General features: G+C 43.2%; 1 protein-coding gene across 1 annotated transcript in view; it reads right to left on the minus strand.

Annotated features, from left to right (window-relative positions):
* Window positions 1–22,212, minus strand: part of SLC7A6 (solute carrier family 7 member 6) — a 374,495-nt gene that overhangs the window by 303,083 nt on the left and 49,200 nt on the right. The window contains exon 2 of the mRNA XM_086947751.1: window positions 15,112–15,663. Coding sequence (XP_086803877.1) covers window positions 15,112–15,625 — 514 coding nt within the window. The 5' untranslated portion in view covers window positions 15,626–15,663. The remainder of the gene's footprint in view (window positions 1–15,111; window positions 15,664–22,212) is intronic.

Genomic DNA, 22,212 nt, shown 5'->3' on the forward strand with positions numbered 1-22,212 from the left:
TTTGAATTGTTGAGCAGTGAGAGTGTGTGCAAGAGTATGTTGTTCTTGAAAGCAGTGTGGTAGAGAGTGCAGGAATTTGGGTGACCTGAGCAATGTGGATGATGCACCTCACGCACAGGGCTGACGCAGTTATTATTCACACAGCTCTGATGACGCACCTTAGGCACAGGCTCTTAGCTCTGCTGATGCACCTCACACACTGTGCTGACGCAGTTATTATTCACACAGCTCTGATGATGCACCTCAGGCACAGGCTCACAGCTGTTATTATTCACACAGCTCTGATGATGCACCTCACGCACGGGCAATAGGTCTCTGGCGAAACAGCACTTCGCACTGTAAACGCCACGAGACGTAAAAATGGACTTTACTAGTGCATTTGAAAGATTAAAAAAACGTTGACCATGTATGCGAAGTGCAACCGTTATGAACTTGTAAAGGCAAGCTGTATAAGTATTTTGCAAATAATGGAATCCTGCATAAATTTAAGATTGCTTTTGGCAATTTTGTTTTGATATCAGAAAAATCAATAGTACAACCTGCTCAGCAGACCGTCAAACTAGTCCGAACAGCCAAACAACGGCCTTCACGCCTACTTGTCAAACTAGCAAATCGGGCACCGTTTAATTTCCTTATAGGCCAGTCTGAATCTGCTAACGTTCTACGTCACTAAAGGGCATCGTACCAATATCTTTAATCCATACATGGCAGAAAGGCGCAAAAGCCATCTTCCCCGCCCCAAATTATTTGCACTCAGTGAGATCTTATGGATTTTGGGGGCAGTGGGCAAGACATCCAGCAGAGGCCCATGTTCAGAAAACTTTGAATTTCATTACCAGTTTCCTGCTAATTCAACTCCACATGGTGCCAACAATATTAAATTAAATCTTAAACTTTGCTGAAATAAGTCTTGCTCTGGACGCCAAAAATCCTTAAGAGGGCAATGGGTGGAGAGATGCTGTCAGCCGTAAAGGCAGGGCTTTAAGTGACCCAGGTCTTGCCGGTGCCAAGTTAAAAAAAACAGATACTGAGACGGGTCCCTATGATGGTCTTCATTTTTGCCCTCGTGGGCGTGAAAAAAAATATCTTCACTTGTGGGCACTACCAGCCTTTGATGTCCCCTTGGAGGGACTCCTTTGTGGTGCATGCAGCCTCGAAGGTACCATCAGCTTCTGGTGGCCTGAAAGTGCGGGCCGAGGGGCTCCGCACCGGGCAGGAGGGGTGCCGGGCAGGACGCAGGCTCTAAATATAACAGATCTGGAGTGATAAAGATGCGGCATGGGCAGCGGCTACCAAGTATTAATTACCAGCTTCAAGACATTTTTTAAAGTGTCAACGTTTCTAATAGAGTGGTATAGTTATTTTACAGTTTCATAATTACAGAACTGAGGCACGTTCACTATAAGTTACCACACAGTTATTGTTGTTACTCAGTCATCTTCTGCAGCTAACAAACACTGATAAAGCCAACAGTCTGGGCTTGTTTTAATATGTGCCAGTCGGTTTAAGTGCACGCCTGTTCTAATATACATCTGGATGCAATTAAAGAAATAGGCACTGTGACATTTCGGCATGATAAGGTATGGCCTATTTCGGGTATAGTGCATTCCACTCTTAGCATGCACCGCATGCTTATTAAATCATACGTGACCAGGGAGGCATTCTCTGGTGCTTTAACTGTTCTGTTTAAAATGAAGTGAAAGGCTCACCATTGTTAAGTCCGTGTCTTCGCTATCTCTAGTCCCAGCCTCTACTTCAACATCAGAGAACAAGACGTGCGCACGCAATTACAAAAACGAAACCTATCGTGGGGCGGGACTTCAGTCTTGTGAAGCCCACGGAGTGCCCGGCAGTGGTGACGCGGGGATCCCATGCCAGAGGGGGATCCCATGCCAGAGGGAGAGCCCCGCAGAGGCTGCAGATGTCCGGAGTGGCGGTAAGTGGGCCTTACTTGGGGAGGGTGGGGGGGGGGTTCTCAGAGCATTTGTGTGTGTGTGTGTGTGTGTGTGTGTGTGTGTGTGTGTGTGTGTGTGTGTGTGCGTGCGTGTGTGTATGTATGTATGCGACGGCGGGGGTGGGTTCTCTGTATGTATGTGCGCGTGCCTGCATGGGCGCTCGTGTGTGTCTCTGTATATGCGCATGCGTGTGTAGTGTTGGAGCTTCCCAGGAGACAGCAGCTGGCCACAGCGAGCGCGTGGCTCGCTCCGATCGCCGTTTCGGAGAGGAAAAGCGAGCAGCCAGGTGCTGTCTCCTGGAAAGCTGAGTCGCTAACTATAGGCCTCTGGCGAGACAGCGCTTCGCGCTGTAAATCGCCAAGAGACCTAAAAAACTGTACCCAAAAGACCTAATCTATGATTGTTAAATGCATCTCTGGAGATCTCAGTTCTAACAGATGACACGCTCCCAATATCTCCCCCGGCAAAAAAAAAGGAAGGCCTGCGACCCATAAATAATGTGGCAGAGCAACTACCATCATATTACAAAATTAAACCGAAGCCCAAGAAAAAAAAAGGCAACAAAAATCCAGAGATCCTAAGGGGGCAAAATAAACCTACCAACCCAAAGACACACATTATTTAAAAGACTTCATGGCAAACTGGACAGTATAGAAAGACGCTTAATGTCAGAGATCAAATTGTTACAGAAAGACATGGCCTTCCGAACGGAAATGGTGACTGAAATCTTACGTTCTAATGCTTCGACTAAAGTTACCAGTATCTCCAAACCCACTAAGCCTATCTCTAGGTCGATGGAAAATGCTAGAGAAAACAGGGGTCAACCTGTTATCCACCCTTCTAATCAAGGCCAGGATAATCTTGTTGTAGGGAATGTATTGACACTACAAACTTCACCTTGTCTAAGGCCGCACAAAGTTGACATTCCACCGGCCATAAGGGAGCAGCAAAATATACAATCAACTAGGACAAATAAAACCAAAGAAGATAATGACGACACTCAGGGGACACTAAATCTCCCACCACAGGCGACTCCATATGTTATTATTTTAAATAATGTTCCAAAATCAGTGGCAACTCAGAAGGAAACATACGAGTCCCTGAAAAATCAAGTTGTTAATTGGTTTTCTGTCAATGCGGAAGTCGGGGTGAATACATTGCAAGAAGCCATAATTATGATAAGGAGAGTGAATTGGGTGGGTAATTCCAGAAAAGATTCTCAGGGGATTGCATTGTTGTAAATTTTCAGGATCTGAATTTGGTGGATGATCTGCTGAATGTTTTGCAAAATGATGAAATTGGGTATATTCCCGAAAATGCTAATCACATAGTGGCTTTTTCACTGGGATATTTTTACAAACAGAGTTATAGTAACGCCTATTTAACCAAGAGCCAACAGCTATATTTACCACAAACCATACCACTGCACAGTAGATATCTAGCTTTAAGAAGATGCAGTGAAATAGATTGACTTAGAGGAGGTATGGCTAGGCATTTGCAATGAAAAGGGACCAAACCACTAAAATGAGAGTGGGAGCAGCAGACGTTAACATGTTCACACAAAGGGAGCTAACCTTACTGAATGGCACCTTGGATTGTTGTGAGGGAGATATTGACATATCTAATTAAGCTCAGATCATAGAACACAATGATTTAATAGTATCATCGCAAAAATGCATTCTGGATAAACAAACGAATTGCAACATTGATTATATTCCCACTCTTAACACAAGTAGAGCTAGCCCGGGTAAATACCAAAGTGAATCCCTGAATTCAAAGACATGGAATGTCGCAGCGATCAAAAATAAAATTAACGACGAGGCCTGGCTGAAAACGTTAGATGGGTGTGCGCTAGTTTTACTCCAAGAAACATGGTCCACGGAACCTTTATTTATAAATGGTTACCAAATTGTTTGTCCAAATGCCAGTCCATCTAGGGCGGGACGAGCCAAAGGAGGTTTAGCCACCTTAATTGCTACCACATCGCCTATGAACCTCATGAAAATACATATAACATCAGAATATTACCAGTTTTTGTTTGCGTTTGCAATAGGTTGAAAAGCAGGTTGTCATTATAATAATTTATATAATAATGTATTTGATACATCAAATAGTAAATTAATTGGGAGTCTTGAAAAAGATCTGGATTATTTCCATGAGGAGATAGGCGGCGACTATGTATTAATATGGGCATGTATATGTACCTATGAAGCAGATGAGCCCTGTGGGTATTGTGATCACCTAGGAGACAGGATACCCCACTCCCCCAAGGACCCATAAGGGGAATCCATTAATAATGTGGTGCATAAGTATGATCTGGTGATCTTTTATCCCACCGCGGGGGGGGGGGTCTACTTTACCAACATATGTAGAAGTAAGGTCATCCTCAACTATAGACCACATTATTGTGTCAGCAAACTGAGGTGAACTGGTGGAAAATGTACTGATTAACCCCAGTTTATTCAGTGACTATCACCCACTAACAGTTTCATTAAGATTAAAACTCAGCCAAAAAGAACAGGGCAAGAGATTGGAAAATGATATTGAACACAGGGGAACAATGGAGTGTCAATAAAATGGTCAGGAGTAAGCCCGGTCCTATTTATGACAAAACTAAAGGAAAAAATACAAGTTGATATAGAAACCGGTATGGATAGTACCGCCCAGAGTCAGGGGATCATAACTGCTTTTAATAAAATTATAAGTGAAATTGCTGACGATTTAAGTATTAAAAAACAGTATAAGGTGCGAGATTCTAACCCGAGATGGTTTAACAATGAATGCTTTAAGCTGAATGGGGATTTGAAGCGGGCATTAAAGCAAACACCTAAAGATAGTATAAGAAATTGTACTCTGCAGAAATGATACAACAATACCCAGCAAGGGGGAGGAGCCAAGATGGCCGACAGGACGGACGTGTAGGCTCCCAGCTCCGCGAGCCTCCTACTCCCGCACCGATATCCTGCCACTGATCCTGAGTTATTGATGCGGCGCCACGACCGCATGCACGCGCTGGTCACAACCGCGTTCCTCCGAGGCTTCTATCAGCCGTGTGGACGGAGATACGGTCGTGTGAGCCATTTGCCAGTGCACCCCCAGGACCCAGCTCTGATGGCCGCCGAGGGATGCCGATGTACCGGGTAGACGACTACTGGAAGCGCCGCTGCTTGCAGCAGAGTTACCGCCGGCGGGGAGAGACGGTGAGGTCATTTTCTGAACCCTTGGCTCCCCGGACCTGGATGCGGTGGGCACTGGCGGGACGGGACCCCTACCCCCCCTCGTACTGTATTGCGGTGCAACTGGAGGGCTGACTCGGCTCAGGCGGGCGGGACCGCCTGCGTCGGGAGCTGCCTCTGGACCAGCGGCGAGGGGTCGTTTACAGATTGTTCTTTTGCCCTGCGAGCCGCTCCCCTGCCGGCGCCCCTGCCTGATGTGTCCCGATTTCTGATCGTCCCTCTCTCCCATTGTCACCGGATTGCCGAGGTAAAGATGGCGGTCTCTGAGGAAGGAGAGATGGCTGCTTCTCTGTCCCCTGGACATTCTGTCTCGCCTGCTCTAACTCACTCCTGTAAACCGGGGATGCGGACCCAACAGCCGTCCTGTGTGGGATTACAGCGGGCCCCCACCTGTATGGATATCCTGGCAGCTATCACGGATCTCAGATCTACGTGTCGGCAAATTACTAAGGACTTGTGCCGCAAAATGGACGAGGCGATTCTAGCGCCGGGACACCGGTGGCGCTCTGGTTCTTTGCTGCCTACAACTGTCTTTGGCCCGGATACTATGTTGCAGCAGGCACCTGCTTTGCCGCTGGCGATTTCTGGCAACAGTGCTGTTGGCTTGCCCACCGACATGGATGTTGCTACAATGTCTCTCTCCACTCCGCACTCCGAGGCTCAGCCTCCACCATCATTGCTCCTGCATGGACCGCTGACTCCCCGGCTGCCCGGCTTCTTTACAGTTCTTGCCTCTGAAGCCTCCTCCTTTCCCCAGTCGGTGGTACTTTCTCCTGTTAGGGCTGGGAAGCCAGCCTTTTTTGCCAATCGACTCCTTGTGGACTGGGGACACTCGTCTCTTCCTTCCATGCTTTCTCTTTGTTGGGGACGGCCATCTTGTCCCTTTGTTCTGCCATCGGACTGTTTCCTGCAGTCGCCATTTTTGGGAGGCTTGCAACGCTCGGGCCAGGGGTGATGGATCCTTGCTCTGGTTTTGTTTCCATGGCTGACGGATATCGGGACTCTCAAACTACTTTGGAACTTTTGATTGTTTTTTTGTCTTGCCCTACATAGGGCTGTGACTGATGGGCACAGCTGCTGATTCCTGTTTAGGAGATGGGGGGTTTGGTGTGCGGGCGGTCCTGGGGCACGTGGAGAAGGGGGGGTCCCTACTATGCTTTCTTACTTGGCTGGCTGCGCTCTGGACTGTATTGTTCTCAATGTACTGGGTGGCTGCACGCTTGTTATAATTGCTCGCTTCGGGCTACAGCTGGTCTGATCTCTTGTGGGTTGTGGTGTTTGGGTTGGGGGTAGGGTGTGGGCTGGGAGCCCGGGTTACAGTGTTTCTGGCCCTCCCCCGGGCTTCTGTTCTATGCGAGTGGGATTAGAATTTCTTCTCTTGCTCTCATGTTTCAGTCACTATCGTGTTTCCTTTTTCTTTCCCCTTTTCTTTCTTGTGCTAAATTTCGGGTTTACTGGGCGACAGACACACTGCTGGGGGGGGGGGGGGGGGGGGGGGTAGGCCGTAGCCTCCGCATGCGTGTAGGGTGGTGGGCTGGGGGTTGGGTTTTCTTATTTTCGGTTTCTATGGTGCCTTGTTTTTTCCTCTTTATGATTTTCTCTTTTTTCCTGTCTTGGGCCTGTGTTGGGATTGTGTGCGGGCGGATGGAGATGCACTCCAGATAGTTTAATCCTGATACCCCTGCCGGTCGTATTTGGCCCTATGCCGCCTGCGAGACTTTGACTTTTGCTCTGTTATCTGTATGGTGGAAATACCGCCACCGGTACGTTTACACCTACACGGGCCCTGCTTCTTTATTTCTTTGACCTTACCTTGAATTATGTTAAGACAGTAATGTTGGACCTTAATTGTTGCAAAACAAAACCTTTAAAATTTAACCTAATAGCTCCTGTGACGCGGTGTCACATACACCAATAGTGTAACTTTTTAATGTTTGCATATGCTCCTTCTGTGTTACCATGTCATCGTATTGCTTGCTGCAGTGCTTTATCAGTTTTTCGTGGCCGGCCTGAGGGTTGTAGGCCCGTATATGTACTTTTATAAATGCACAATAAAGGTTTTCCAAAAAAAACAAAAACAAAAAAAAACAATACCCAGCAAGAAAGAAAAAGGGAGATCCGAGAAGGGGCGTGGGAGAAATTAATCCAGGCTGCAGAGCTAAAAGACTTAGCCCTTTTCTGGAAAACAGTTAATCACCCCTTTTTTAAAGATAATACAACTGTAAATATTGATATCGTGGTACCCCCTGACGACTGGGTGGTCCACTTTGAGGGGATTTTTAACCCAGATAGTGCAAACATTTTATAATGGTAGAAACCGTCAACTCTCTACCAATATCACCAGATGAAATTTAATTAGCCTTACAAAAATGTGTGAATGGTAAAGCTGCAGGCCCAGACGTAGTACCAATAGATGTTTTTAAGCAGGATATGGATTTCTGGATACCCATTTAACAAACGTTTTTAATGTCACCATCGGGGGCTTTTTACTAACTACCTGGGTTGAAAGTATCATTGTACCAATTTTTAAAAAAGGTGACAGAGGAAAGCCAAATTGCTACAGCCTAATATCTCTTCTTGACTCCACGTCAAAACTGATGGGCTGTATAATGCTGGAAAGACTTGACATCAAGGCCAACGAGGAAAAAATACTGGCCGATGTACAGTATGGTTTCAGAAGAGGAATTGGGACGGTAGAGCAGTGTTTACATTTAGAGTTAATAATAGGGAAATACACTTTAGCGGCACTACACCTCTGTTTTGTTGACCTTACTAGCGCCTTTGATTTAGTTAATCACAGCAAACTATGGCAAACACTGAAAGGGCTAGGGGCCCCCTCTGATATAGTCACATACCTATCACAGATCTATACCCATCTAACATCTAGGGTACGATATGGAAAGAGGGGGGAATGCACACCTGATTTCAGTGTAAAGAATGGCATCAGACAGGGTTGTGTATAAGCGCCCCTCCTTTTTTCTCTGTACGTTAACAATGTAGACCCCTTTCTATGAAATTTTAGGGTAGATGCTCCGAAAGTTGGGACTTGTATAACCCCTGTACTGCTTTATGCAGACGACACTGTCCTCATATCAAGGACAGCGAACTTATAGAAAATGTTGCCCTGTACATGACAAAGAAAGATCTGAAAATAAATCTAAAGAAAACTTTTGTAATGACATGTGGGGGCAAAAATCCCAAAAATAAACAACACGATGTAGGTGGAGTTTTAATTAATAGAGTCTCATCTTTCTCTTATTTGGGGTTGCTTTTTTGATAAAAATGGTACATGGAACTCCCATATCGATTTATGTAATATGAAATTCTTAAGATCAATCGAGAGCATTTTTAGATTTTCGGCGAAGATGGGCAATAAACCTATCCGCGAAATCTTAACACTATCGAAGCAAATGTATTTCAGGGGTCTGTTATTGAGCTGCTATCTGGGGCAGGTCACCTCCCTTCAGACCCAAGAAAATAAATTCTTAAAAGATTACTGGCAGTCCACCATGGGACCGCAAACTACATAATCCACAAAGAATTATCAACTCCATACATTAGTGACACAATAAATGTTGCAGGACTCCCCTTTTGGCACGGCATCTGGTCTAAGGACGAAACAAAACTCACAAAAGACCTAATTATGGACGGTCTAGCACTTGATCTTAGCAGGAAGATTCCTTGGCTGGAGCACATTAACAACATTTTAAAACACTGTAAACCTGACATGGACAGAATTGACCCCCTTCTCATTCTGGAATTTAGCAAACAGGAACTTAAGCACTAATATTTAGAACAAAAGGAAAATGAAAGAGACCGGTCTGTCAGTCAAAAACACACTGTCATGTCACATTGTGAACGACCTTTTGTGAGGGGCATACAGCCGTACTTAATACTGGTGAAAAAAGTACAACAGCGATTTTATCTCACTAGGCTAAGGATGAGTACGTTCCATTATTTAGTTGCTTTCCCAAGAGTGGATAAATAGTGTCAGAAAATACCGAAATGTCCTTGTGACGTAAAATCTATGCAATCCACGAAGCAATTTATTCTCTTTTGTAGTTTTTATAAATATATCTGGAAAATGGTTTTAAAAACCCTATTTTGATCAAACATGCTTTTTAATTATAAATATGCATTCAATTTTGTATGTAGTTTAGAAAATGTGAAAATTATAAGTACTGTAATCCGTTTCATACAGCTTGCAACCAGGAAACTAAAAGATTATTCACATCTTGAGGCATTGCTGTATAAAAACTTGGATGATTATTCTTAAATGTTGCTTTGTTTTTACTACTGATTCATTGCCAAAAATGCTCACTTTGTATTCCAGGTCTCACTATGTACTCCTTGCACCAGCACTTTATCTCCCACGACTGAATGTCTTGCAAATCCCTAGCCCCTTTAAAAACGTCAAGATGAATTAATGATGGTCATACGGACTTTTGGACAAAATATTGCACAAATGTATTTTAAACAATTCTTTTTCAGTATTTTTCTTTTAAATATACAGAATAAAACTTAAATTTAGGAATATTTTTTATAGTATGCTTTTATGGTGAGATTTGTTGCACCGAATAAAGCTGATTTTGATTTGATTTGACTATGCTTTCAACTGCCACAGCACTTCACTGCTCTGTATGTGTGTGTGAGAAGGCTCAGTTTGGCTATCATAATGAGAGAAAAAAACAAGCCCACCAAACAAAGACAACAAATAGTTACAGATGGCAACTGTAAAAACTCAGCTGGGTATGCTAGAGGCGTGTAAAATAGACAACTCATGAAAGAAGTTTCATTCACAGGCGCGATACAGACTTTAAACTGAGATGTATTCGTATAACTGGCACCTTACACAAGATAAAGTTCTGGGGATTCCAAAGTGCAGTGAAACTTCAAAAATACTACTGCAAAGGGGTAAGGTTTCTGTTTTGTTGGAAGACAATGTGGTGCCTTTAACAACTGCGAACAATCATCTTTCAAATAATACCTTATTAGCAATACAAAGTCAGGAAATAGACAAATAATTCCCGCTGCAGAGTTAAACTTCATTGCACTTTATATATTAGCTACCTCAGAGAGGTAGAAGCCCACATACCTCTGATAAAACACTCTGCAATGCCCTACCAGGGCAGCAAGATAAAGGTTTACAGAATGGGCAATATATACAGAGCACACCAAAGTCCAATATTTGAACTGGATCATTTGTGTGGAAGATAAGGCACTTCGGTGAGCAATCTAACTCCAACTTAAAACAAGCTTTTGCAATGCAACATGTCTCGCATTTGTGTGAGTTTTATCTATTGGCATTGTAAATGAAATGCCTCTTGTTTATGTTTTGTTTTTTGAAACATAAATAAAACGCATTGCCATTTACAATGCCGACAGCTTAAACTCTCGTAAATGCGAGACCTATTCATTGCAAATGCTTGTTTGTCTGTGGATTTCAGACGGATTCGCAGACGGACTCTTTCATGAGACACAACAGCAATTCACCCTCATTAGGCAGACCCTCCAGCATTTTACAAATTTGCTGCTATATTGAAACATGATAGTAACAAAAAATAGACTGTTTATGCGTAAAACAAAATTGTGACAAACCTACTCTAGAGCAGTGGAAAACGTGAGATGCCTAGGTTTTGGTGACTCTGCAAGTAAAGTTCAGAATGTCAAGCTTGCAAGACACAACGTTACTGTATGCCGTGGCCATTGAAGTCAAATGGTTAGCTGTGTGTTAATCATGTCCCCTATGGTGGCAAACTTATTCCATGTCAACAGGGAAACTGTTTCCAGTCATGAACTTTTCTGCTATAAATCAATTGCAATCAGGTCTGCTGGTATAATTTGGGCAATGAAAGCAAACCAAGACTACAACAGCCAGAATGCACCAGTCAGTCACACAAAAGCCAGAGCTGGAAATTGTCTCTATGATCACATGAACTTAGGTGGGAAGCACCAAATTGTCTCCAGGCCATCAAATTTCCAATGCTGGACTTTCCTTTAATAAATCAATGCAGTCTAGTTGTAGCAACTACGCAGCCCAACTGCACTCATTAGAACAAGGTCCCTAATAACAATGATTTTTAAAGGAAATTTCACAACTGTTAAGGTAGAGTGTTGGTACAATGGACCCAGCAGGTGCATGTGGGCACGTGGGCAGTAGCAGGGACGTTGTAGGCTTACCTGTGTACTACGGGTTTTGACAGGATGGGTATCACCGTGGGTTCTGATTCAACTGGATTAGAACTTTACAAGCATGCACTGGTTATGTAATGCGCAGGGGTTTCAAGCAGCGTGCTGAGGTAAAAGAAGCGGTCAGCTAACCTGTGGCAGAAAGTAAACTACAGACGCAAGTTTACGCTATTGGGGTCTGCCGTGCACTGGAGAATGACACCCAGGGCAGCAGAGTGTTCGGTTAGTTGCTTGTGCCGTGGTGGAGGGTTACCTGCGGTCTCCCATGGTGGGCAGCAGTGACACCAAAAGACAACAACAGAGCACCATGTCTGTCTGCTCCCGCGTGGGCTGGAAGTCTTGCAGCTGTCAGGATCTTCTGACAAAGCACTTCCTCTCCCTTGAAAGTGCTACGGCCAGTCCAAAGTGCAACTAGCCGGCGGGTGGCAATCTTGGCAGCAGGCGCTGTGTCTGCCCCGTGGCGATAACTAACCCGGAACACTGTCAGAACTGAAATGGGATGCTATTTTTTTAAACTTTCAAATGGTGGAAGAGGTTGGCTCACCCAAACCCTGCCTGCACACGGCTCCTCCAGAGTCACTCTCCGCTCATCGGAAGCAGATCCCGGAAACTGCAGCATGGGAGCCGGGCTTCTTGCCAAGGACCATAAGCCCTGAAACAAGTTATTTTTAGGTAAAAGTGGAAACACAGGAATAGTTATACAAAAAAGGCAGGCATGGCGAGCCCAATGGAAACAAAGCATGTTGTTGTGCCTGCAACAGCAGAAGCTCAATAAAGAACAAGCACTGAAACACAAGCGCGGACCCGAAAGTTAACCGAGTACTCGTGCATGCAGAGCACTTGCATTGCGGGAGCGAGCAGCAAGGCGCGATAGCTGCAAACAGATGGCGCCGCTGCTCGCTCCCGCAAGGCAAACGCTCTGCATGCACGAGTACTCATTGGAAACAGTGCAAAAATCCACGAGTTTCCAAGAAAGTACAGTGCGATTCCAAGAGGTCCCTCCTAAGCAGCGCTTGCGCGCTGCATAGGCGAGACTTAAAAAGGGAAAGAAGAAGTACGGACAAAATTTTCACTATCAAAAGTGTTGAAAATGTATAGGATATATATATTTTTTTATTTGTTAAGAGAATTTATAAAGAGCTCTATCATTCCTCGATAGTTGCACATGTATGGTCTAAAATTTTCCTGAAAGGAGGGAAAGACAGTGAATCAGTCAAGTTATTTAAATAGTTTTGTTTTAAGAAGGTATCTGACTTAAGGCTGGTTTCTGCGTTCTGAAAGAAAGAGAGGAGATAGCAATCAATTTGTGGCTCAATTGTCTGCACGGGGGCTACCAAAATAGAGTGAATCCAGACTAGTACTGGTCCTCCAATCTTACAGCCAGCCACATCCCATAATGGTCAATAGTGTCAAAAGCGGTAGAGGTTGAGAAGGATAAGGACCCTTTACCCTCCTTCATCCACCACCTTTGGTGGTTCATCTACTGCAGATATCACCACCAATTTGGTTCTCCTAGCAGGTCTAAATCCAGCTGGTGCATCATGTTTTGATTCAATACAGTACTGTAATTGTTTTACAACTGCTCTCAAGTAATTTAGAGATTTATGGCAGTAAGCAGATGTGTCAGAATATTAGAGAGTTACTTAGGGTTTGCATGTAGGTTTTTTGCGAACAGGATTAACCACTGCTGCTTTGAGGCTTACTGGTACTTTCCTGTTTTGAGCAAACAATTAATTTCTGTTACCTATGGAATAATGTGAGGTCAACACAATTCCAGAAATGTCCTAGCTGAACACAGATTAGTGTTTGGGGGAACTTCCTTAATTAGTCCATCCAACTCTTCAATAATAAGAATATTAAATTCTGCACATTTATAAGATTCTAAGAATTCAGAGTTTGGAGTAGAATTAAGTATTGAAATAAGTATCTAGATTAAAGCAGTTTCTTATGTTTTGGGTTTTATCCTGCAAGAAAAGGAAACAGCATCTGCAAATTCTTGAGAAGGACGGAGGTTGTTGCATGCGGTCTTCGAATGGGATAGTAAAATTATCCCCCAAGATCTTAGTAGTATAACATTTTGGTTTGGCAAGCCTTAGCAGATAATTATATTTCGGCATCTGTAAGATACGTTGCCAATATGGTTATAGACTGTATGCCATTTGGATTCTACCTTTGTAAGTATCAGCATCTCAGTTTTTTTTTAGCTTTTGTGTATACCACTTATATGCTGCATGCTTATTTTTCATTGCCCTATACTTGAGGTGGATATACTTAGTCCAGTGCAGTGATCAGGATTATGTTAGTGCGTTCAAGGCAGTTAGCTGGAGATCGAAGTATCCCAAAAGTCAGTTAGCCTTTCGGACCCTAATGTTGACTGGTACTACTAGTCCTTTCCAACTGTGACATCGAAAGATTGTTTTGTTAGAGTGATAGAAAGGATTAGGCTCCCACAATTTGTAGTGTACATTGTAGTCTGTTCAAGGAATAGAAGACCTCTTGCGTGTAGGGTGATTTTAATATCTAGGGAGAGTGCCAGAAGAAACAAGTCCTTCTGGTTATGAAAGCCAACTTGAATAAAAAATATGAATTCTTCAATCGAGGAGAAAAAGTGATTAGTGAATGTGCTCGGGTGGCACAGCTAAGTACATTCTCTCTGAGGGTTGTTGTTGTTGTGTCTTGAAGTGAAATATAATGTCTCTGCACCATTAAATTGGCTACACGTTTTAGAGAAAACCAAAACAGTTATAGTATACGTCTCTTCCATGTCTTAATCAGGGGCCATAAGACAGGGTTTTAAACTGTGGAGGAGAGCAATCCTTCGATAATTAGGTTTCAGACAATACAAAGAGATGTAAATTGCTCATAATGATGACATAAATTGTAGCTCGGTTTTTACTGCAGATCTTTTATAACAAGGAGCTGCTTTCAAATACATTTTACAAGTGTCAGAGAGTGGGCCAATACATAACAAAAACAACACTTGGTAGAAGTCTGTAGCACTTAGTGAGACTATTGTGAGCATAATCAGGAGAGAGAACTTTAAGTAATAAGTAAAGGGACAGAGGCTAAAAATTATAGGAATTAGCGTTCAAGTAGCATGAACTAAGATGAATTTTAAAAATAGTCTGCATATTAAGTGAAAACAAGGAGATGATGGACGGAGCACTGAAACTTTTCAGACACTCACCCCTTGTGTTTGCTTTGTTTGCCCCAAGTTGGCAGGGTATGCCCATACGTGGGTCCCTTGCTCACGTTGCCACTCGATTCAAGTTAGCCTGGCTGATGAAGGGTGTTACCCAGAAACCACTACCAGGATGCCTGTTTCCGGTTCAGGAAAGACCTGGCTTGGCAGTTCGGGCACAGGGTCCAGACTGATTTGCATATAGCTGGGTCTGAACTGAGGTGGCGAAGTGAGCTAAAGAATGATGATGGATTTAACCCAGATCTGTGACTGGGGGTGAGTGTCTGAAAAGTTTCAGCGCTCCGTCCATCATCTCCTTGTGTTTGCTCTGCATATTAAGTGCACACACTTCTCAAACTGCTGGCAACATGCGAGTGACAACACTACTATGTAGGCTAAAAGACATGTAATTTTACATTATTTTCCTAATATTGAAGGTCTACAGTGAAAGCATAATAACAGCCCCATTCCTACTTGAAAACATTTTAACTCAAAAACATTCACTAACTACAACAGTATCAGAAACACATTCAAATTTAAAAATACTCACAGACACAGGCTGCTGCAATAAGACGAGAAGCAACATAAGGAGGTTCACAGGAGGTAAAAGCAGGTTGTACCAGGTAATTGGCAAACGTTATAGCAATCACTGCTTGGCTTGTTGGTTCAATGATTAGTAAGGAGGTCCACAAACGGATAAAAGCAGCAAAACTGCCAAAAGCTTCAAGTATGTATGAATAGCTTGCTCCTGACTTGAGGATGGTGGTTCCAATTTCTGCATAACATAGTGCTCCAATTACTGAAAAGACACCTCCAGCAGCCCAAATCACTAATGATAATCCGTAAGATGCACTGTAACGTAGTACCCCTTTGGGCGAGATAAAGATTCCAGACCCAATCATGTTGCCAACTATGAGACTGACCCCATTCAGCAAGGAAATTTCTTTTTTCAGTTGCATAGTTTCAGTTTTTTCACTGTCAGAATCATTAGCAGTATTTTGGCTAAGAAGTTCACGGTTATTCGTGCCAGAGTTAAGAGGTGTTTGTCTTTCTGCTCCCGCCATTGTGAAATGTAGCGTAGATTTTCAACTTCCAGATCAATCTGGAGGAAATAAAAAGAGCTGGTTAATACGGAGACCTACACCATTTTCATTATCAACTTATGTCCTTTCGCCAAGTTGTACTTGCTCAAAACACTGCAACAGCTCAACTGTAAAAAAAAAAAAAACACACTTAAGTACACAACTGCACAAGCTGAAAATCAAAACTAATGAGTTACTGGAATAAGTCTATAGTATTTCAAGAAGCTCAATAGTTGGCTAAGCAGTGGCGCAAGATCAGCCTTCGATGCACGATGGCATATTCATTTTTTTTTTTTAAATGGGTGGTCACATCACAGAGCTCTCATCCACACAGGAGATACTTTTCGTGAATGTATATTTTCTGGAAGTAACTCATTGTTGGAGTCATAATTAATCTTCCTCTTCGCCCATTCATTCAAAAGCCATTTTTCACTGAAAAATAATCACAATTTGACAACCTTTACGAGACAGCTGCAGTTCAGTAGACACATACTGTTACTGGACTGGTGAAAAGGAAAAGCAATAAAAAAAACCACAGCAAAAATACAATGACCTGGATTATTAAGTAATTATCATAAACTATGATTATTCCAATGAAAGAAAAAACAGTTTGCAAATAAGAATGAAAGTAAGGATCTGAAACAGGAAATGAGAGGGCTTCTGGTTTCAGAGTTTCCCCCTGTCCTGACAAGACCTATCCCCATGTCTTGCTCCCCTTGCTACCTCCATTGCCTTTCCTTGATGCGTTTCCTGCTGTTTTGGCATACAGTAGCAGGCACTGGTTTTCTTGCACAGCACATCTTGGTGGGCCGTTTAAGTGGGAGCAGGGGGGGGGGGGGGGACACAGCTTATTAACCTTAAATCTTTATTATTTACAGTTCGTTAATTACAGTGTTTGGTTTACACATTTGCGCCGGGGCGGGACAGATTCTTGTGCTTCCTCCTTATATAAAAGTGTGTGGTGTAAATACATTAAGCACTTTGTTTAAAACAAGATTCATGCTGGGTATTGAAGTCACATGGACATCCGTTATGTTAGACGCATGTTTGTGGTCTACAAGTCACAGGGTTCTGTGATCACGTCTCCTTTTGGCTTTTTGAACAGCAGCAGATACCGTACTTGTCCACTTAATCTCCCCTGCACAACGCTTGCACTATAATCAACAGCCCAGGCTGAGTCAAGTGTGTGACACGAACCCACTGAAAACTTCTTTAAATGATCAGCAAATTGTTATTTTATCCATCACCATGGAGACAATTGGACCCAATTGCTTATCTAGCATGGAACGCGTGTCAGTGCACAGCAGCACTTTATTTTTATTATAAAAGCATTATGGAAAATTTGTGATTCCATAAACACAGTTTGCAAGAAAGCATTGCCTCCCAATAATCAAGTTCTAACAACTTAACGGACTTTCAATAACTTATACTGCACACCTTCTCACCATGCAACAACTTACAACAAAAAACAGTTCATTATTATTCACATAGGCGAAACCGAATGCATTTACCGATGCTTTTTAAGTATGCAATTTCTGCTTCTTGCCATTCAATTGCGAAATACTCTTCCATACAGTTGGGCCAGATCTCACTTAGCAATTACAGCACATAACCAGATTAAACAGAATGATATGTTAACATGTAACAAAACTTGTGCTATGTAAAGCGCTCTGATAACCTAATCGGTTCAAGTTCGCGCTATAGAAAACTCTAAAAATAAATAAATAAATAAATTACTAACAGATATGATGAAAGCGCTGTTACATTTCCCCAAACTGCGATTTTATGTGTTCTGTTACTGTCATAAAACAGAGAAGGGAGATTTTACATTGTGATTTTGGTATTGCGAATTTGCATTAAAATACCCAGAACGTATCTTCAAATATTTCAGCGTTCTCGTAATATTGTCACCGAATCACTAAAAATGCGGTCCAATAAGGAAAAAAGACAACTAATTAGGTACGCATTCTCATCAAAAATATAGCTAGATAGCATAGTCCGACCCCCGCTGCAAGGAAGAACCCACACATCCGCCCCCACCTCTTGCTTTCATCTGAATCATTCAAGCCTCCCAGACGCGTGTGGGTTCTCAGCAGTCTTTTTCTCCATACTCTACAACGGTTATCGGTCCAGAGGCGAATCTAACATTTTGAGAAAAGCTCTGCCACTGTCCGCTTGTGAGAACACACATTTCTTACCGTCGCTGGAAGCACAACTTCCTCGGAAAACCCTCTGTTCAGTTCTTAACAGATTTCTAGGAGGCTTCTTCTGGGCCAACCTATGTCATCTCATGTGTGCAAACAATAGCAACTTAATTCTCCCCCCCCCCCCCCCCATTTCACTTCTTTTCGTTGTGCTGCCACCCTTAGAAGTTGGTTTCTCTAATTATCAAATTTGACAATTGCCAATACAGAGGCGCCAGGTCCTAGTTGGAGGTTGGTTCCTAGGGGGGAAAGGAGGGGGTGCTAATTGCCTTCACTACAACTGGCTGTGCCATTTTCAACCGACTCCAACAGTTTGGCAAAGATGATCTGAACCCTGTCTGGAGGGACTCTTTGGGAAACTTTGCTGGGATTCCCAGCACCCTGCTGTGTGCGCCTCGCCTTAAATTGTCTAAAACCTGAATTCTGCCCCTAGGGTCACCAGGGCGCTCACTGACTTCGCCTTGAATGTTTCTGCTTCTTTCAGGCACCCATCTAGACCTCACCTGCCGTCAGTGTTACATTAATGCTGCAAGTCTCCTCTTTCATGTAACCGTGGAGAGGAGTTCTAGAACTAAAGGAGTGCCCTCTCTCCCCATTACAAGATTATGCTCTAACCACGAAAATAGGCGGACTCACAGGCCTCAAAGTTAGGAGGAAGCCTCTATGTCTCCACCACAGAGACCACCCATGGTAAGGTAATCCAGAGTGCAGTGTCAAGCCACTCTATCCCGCTGGAATTGGGCCAGCAGGTTCTGGACAGGCACCATCACTATTTTCTGGCTCATCCCTCCGCCCGCCGGGACTCCAACTGTAGTTGCACTCTTACTGTGAGTCACCTCCCAATCACTCTCTAATCAAATTGCCATGCACAGGGGAGGGCTGCAGGGAACCCCGTTTTTTACAGATAGAGAGGTCATTGAGCATTGGCCAGCCTCACCAAGGGTGTGCCTCTAACCACAGAGTCTCAGCCACCATCCAGAACAGAGAGTACCAATGCAATATTGACCACTGGCTCTATCGCTGTAGGTCTCCTATTAGGCATCTTCACCTGGAGCCAATGCAGCTGTGCGAGACGAGAGCCTGGAGCTCTGCATACAGTCAGATGGCGGCTATCTTGGTGTCCATTTGGCTACCCGTATATATTGTTACAGTTTTATTTTAAACCATTTTAAACAAGAATTTAAAAACCATTAAGTAGGGTAATAGTTACCAATTACTTACCAATAAAGTTCGGTTCCACGAGCCTTCATTCACTTGCTACACAAACTGCATTGGTGGTCAATGTGACAAGTTTGTCCTGACGTGGTGGATTTCATGTCCCGGAGGTCAGGTCCCGTGTCAGCATTTATCACATTATGTTTTTAAATCTAGTCCAGTAATTGACAGCTGCGTGACAACAAAACAGTAACCCCCAGATGCATCAAGCATCCATTTTGCGATTCCTTATTAGCGAAAAATAAGGAATCACTAATAAGGAATCCCAAAATGCTATGCAATAAGAAATCACTTTAAAAATAGCGATTTCTTAAAATGCCTTAATTGCGATTCGCAAATTGCGAGTCGCAATTAAGGAATACCTCCCTGAATTTTCAATTTGCGAATCCAAATTACACCCTGTTGCACCTCTGCAATTGATCTGTGCACATATGTTGCGCACACACATGCCCTTAGGGCATGTGTGTGCGCAACATGAAACTTTGAAAAATGCACTTTAGTGCATTTTTCAAAGTTTTTGCAAATTACCATGAAGTTGTACTTCATGGTAATTTGCGAGCCCTATTAGCGAAATCGCTATTCTTTAAACTTTAATGCATTGCATTTAAGGAATCTCAATTTGAGATTCCTTAAATGCAAGTAAACGCAATTTAGCAAATTCACAATTTGCGATTTTTGCATTTGGGATGATGCATCCCAAATGCAAAAATACCGGTCGCAAAGGGGCAGATTCTGAGAATCTGCCCCTTTGCGAGCGGTTTATAGCTTCATGCATCTGGGCCTAATGGCCTTGCAAAAGCACAAGGCTGCTGGAAAGATAAATATCCTGTAAGCCGACACGTTCAGAGGGCAATAGAGCAGAGCAAGAAACATGAGGTATATCATACACCTCATATATACTACACCAGTTCAACTAAGCTTTCAGTTTAAATTTCCTGTAGATAAATCTAATTCAAGTCTGTACGGTAATCTTTTCAGCAATAAAAGATTAACCTGTGTTATGAGCAAGTTTTGCACACATTTTTACACACCCTGAGTGTTCTGAATTAAATTACAGAAAATTAGTTCAAGGGGTAATTAGACTGCTTCAGTGATCTGTGTTTATTTACAAGTATTAGGTTTGAATCTCAACAGGGCCAACAAATCTTTTAGACTTCTGATTGAAATAAAAACAAAAGCATTCACTCTTCAGAACAAAAGAAAATTAACTTATTTATGCATCTGGTACTGGTATACCTAGCCAAATCATCAGAGCGCTTTATAGTGCAAAGGCGAGAGCATACAGTCAACGAGTGATAGTATAGGTACCTGGTCATTGGACTGCATTGTGTTTACTGTTCTTTAACCCCTCCCCTGCTGATGACGGAACCGCTCCGTCATCAGCTGCGGTGGCGCTGTGCTGATGACGGACCGGTTCCGTCATGGGCCTGCCGCGGCGCCTGCGCGGCGCGTTCTATTGAGCGGGCGGGCCGTGATGGAACTCCTCCGTCATGAGCACAGCGCAATTGACGCTGGTGACGTAGCGGTTCCATCACCAGCATGCGCCTGCCGCTCTGCCGCTCTTCCCCCCTAGCACTGCGGCGGAATAGCCGCCGCAGTGAAGTGGTTAAAGAGGTGTATCTTCAAATTTTTCCTAATCTAAATAGCACTGAGGCGGTCCTTAAGGACATGGGGATGTTGTTCCTGGGTGCGCAGATGGAAAAGTGCTGCTGCTGTGTTTTGTTTTTTTTAACACTTCTTAGGCTCCAGTCGGACTGCGGGCTGGTTTTAGATGTGCTGAAAGCCACCAGAGATGGCGAGCTTGTCCACAAGATCAGAAGAGGTGCTGATCATGATGGCTTTGTAAAATGATGCAGCAGGTTTCGAAGGTGTGTGGGATGGCAAGGAAATCCAAAGACGTTTCATAAGGATGGGAGTAATCCTAATTCTCTGGCTCTTCCCAGTTTGCCGTCTGCCTCAGAGTTCGGTTGGTTACATTTTGCTTGGAGTGTGTTCAGGTGCCATCTTGAGTCTACGAGGCCAGTGCTTTGGGGAAAACCATGCCACTCGCATGATCTGGCAAACCAGTTGCTAACTATTAGAAACCATAGCTCCAATACCATATTCAATTAATTATCTAAGTGAGATTAGTTTATTTCTGTGGGCTCTCATCTATGTATGTGCGTAGGGCCCATGAGGACAGAAGATACGAGTCTCTCTCCATTAATAAAAGTACTGACCGTTTACAATTTCTTGCATTAGTGCTCTGATAATGGCCTCTTATTATGTTCATAGTATGTTGGTTTTTGATACAAGCAAGGCTCTGATTTTGCCATCTTTCCACAAATCTACACACAGGTATTGGAAGTCAATGGAAAATAATTCCAGGTTTGGAATGCCATGCCTCCCAGTGCTCACCCACAAACTAAAGGCATTTACCAGCTCTTCTCCTATCTCTTCCCAAGCTGCAAAAGAGTGGAAATGTGACCTTAAAAGCAGGAGCAGAACAGCAGCATGTATATTTTCTCATGCAAAAAATGTGATAAACCAACATTTTCCAGGAGTACAGTTTCTGGGCCCACTTCTATAATAACTTGTGATTTTGTAAAGTTTTAGCATGCATCAAAGATTAAACTCCATGAAAACCTCAGAGAAAGGATATTTCAAACTTGCAATCTAGTTTAGAAAACCGTTTTTTTCAAGCTGCAATCCTTTGTGTACATTTTAATTAGAAAGTAAAAAAACAACCAACTATCTTGCACGCTTGCTTGTATTTACACATAATCTGGCAGCTTTACAAAACTTCCAAAAGGTTATATTTTGCAAACATGTTCATGTTTTATAGCAAACAATTGTCGGTTATGCAAGCTCTATGCCAGTATTTCCTTAGAGCGCTCACCCGAATAGTAAAGGTTTTGCATTAATGAATCATATTATATTTTGAACAACGTATACATATGGATAAAACCCTTGCCTTGTGGTAGCAAATCCTCTTTCGTTGATCCATACTATGGTACCGCAAACTGGCAGTTAAAGCATTTGTGCATCCAAGACGGTGGACCTACTTTGTTCTGTGGGCAAAATAAATATGGAAACGTGTTGTCCTGACCCAAAACAATGATCCCTGTGTATCAGGTGTTGGGAATTTCACTGTTCACAAGTAATGCTGGA

This window comes from Lissotriton vulgaris, chromosome 12 (assembly GCF_964263255.1).
Source record: "Lissotriton vulgaris chromosome 12, aLisVul1.2, whole genome shotgun sequence".
Taxonomy (NCBI): Eukaryota; Metazoa; Chordata; class Amphibia; order Caudata; family Salamandridae; genus Lissotriton; species Lissotriton vulgaris.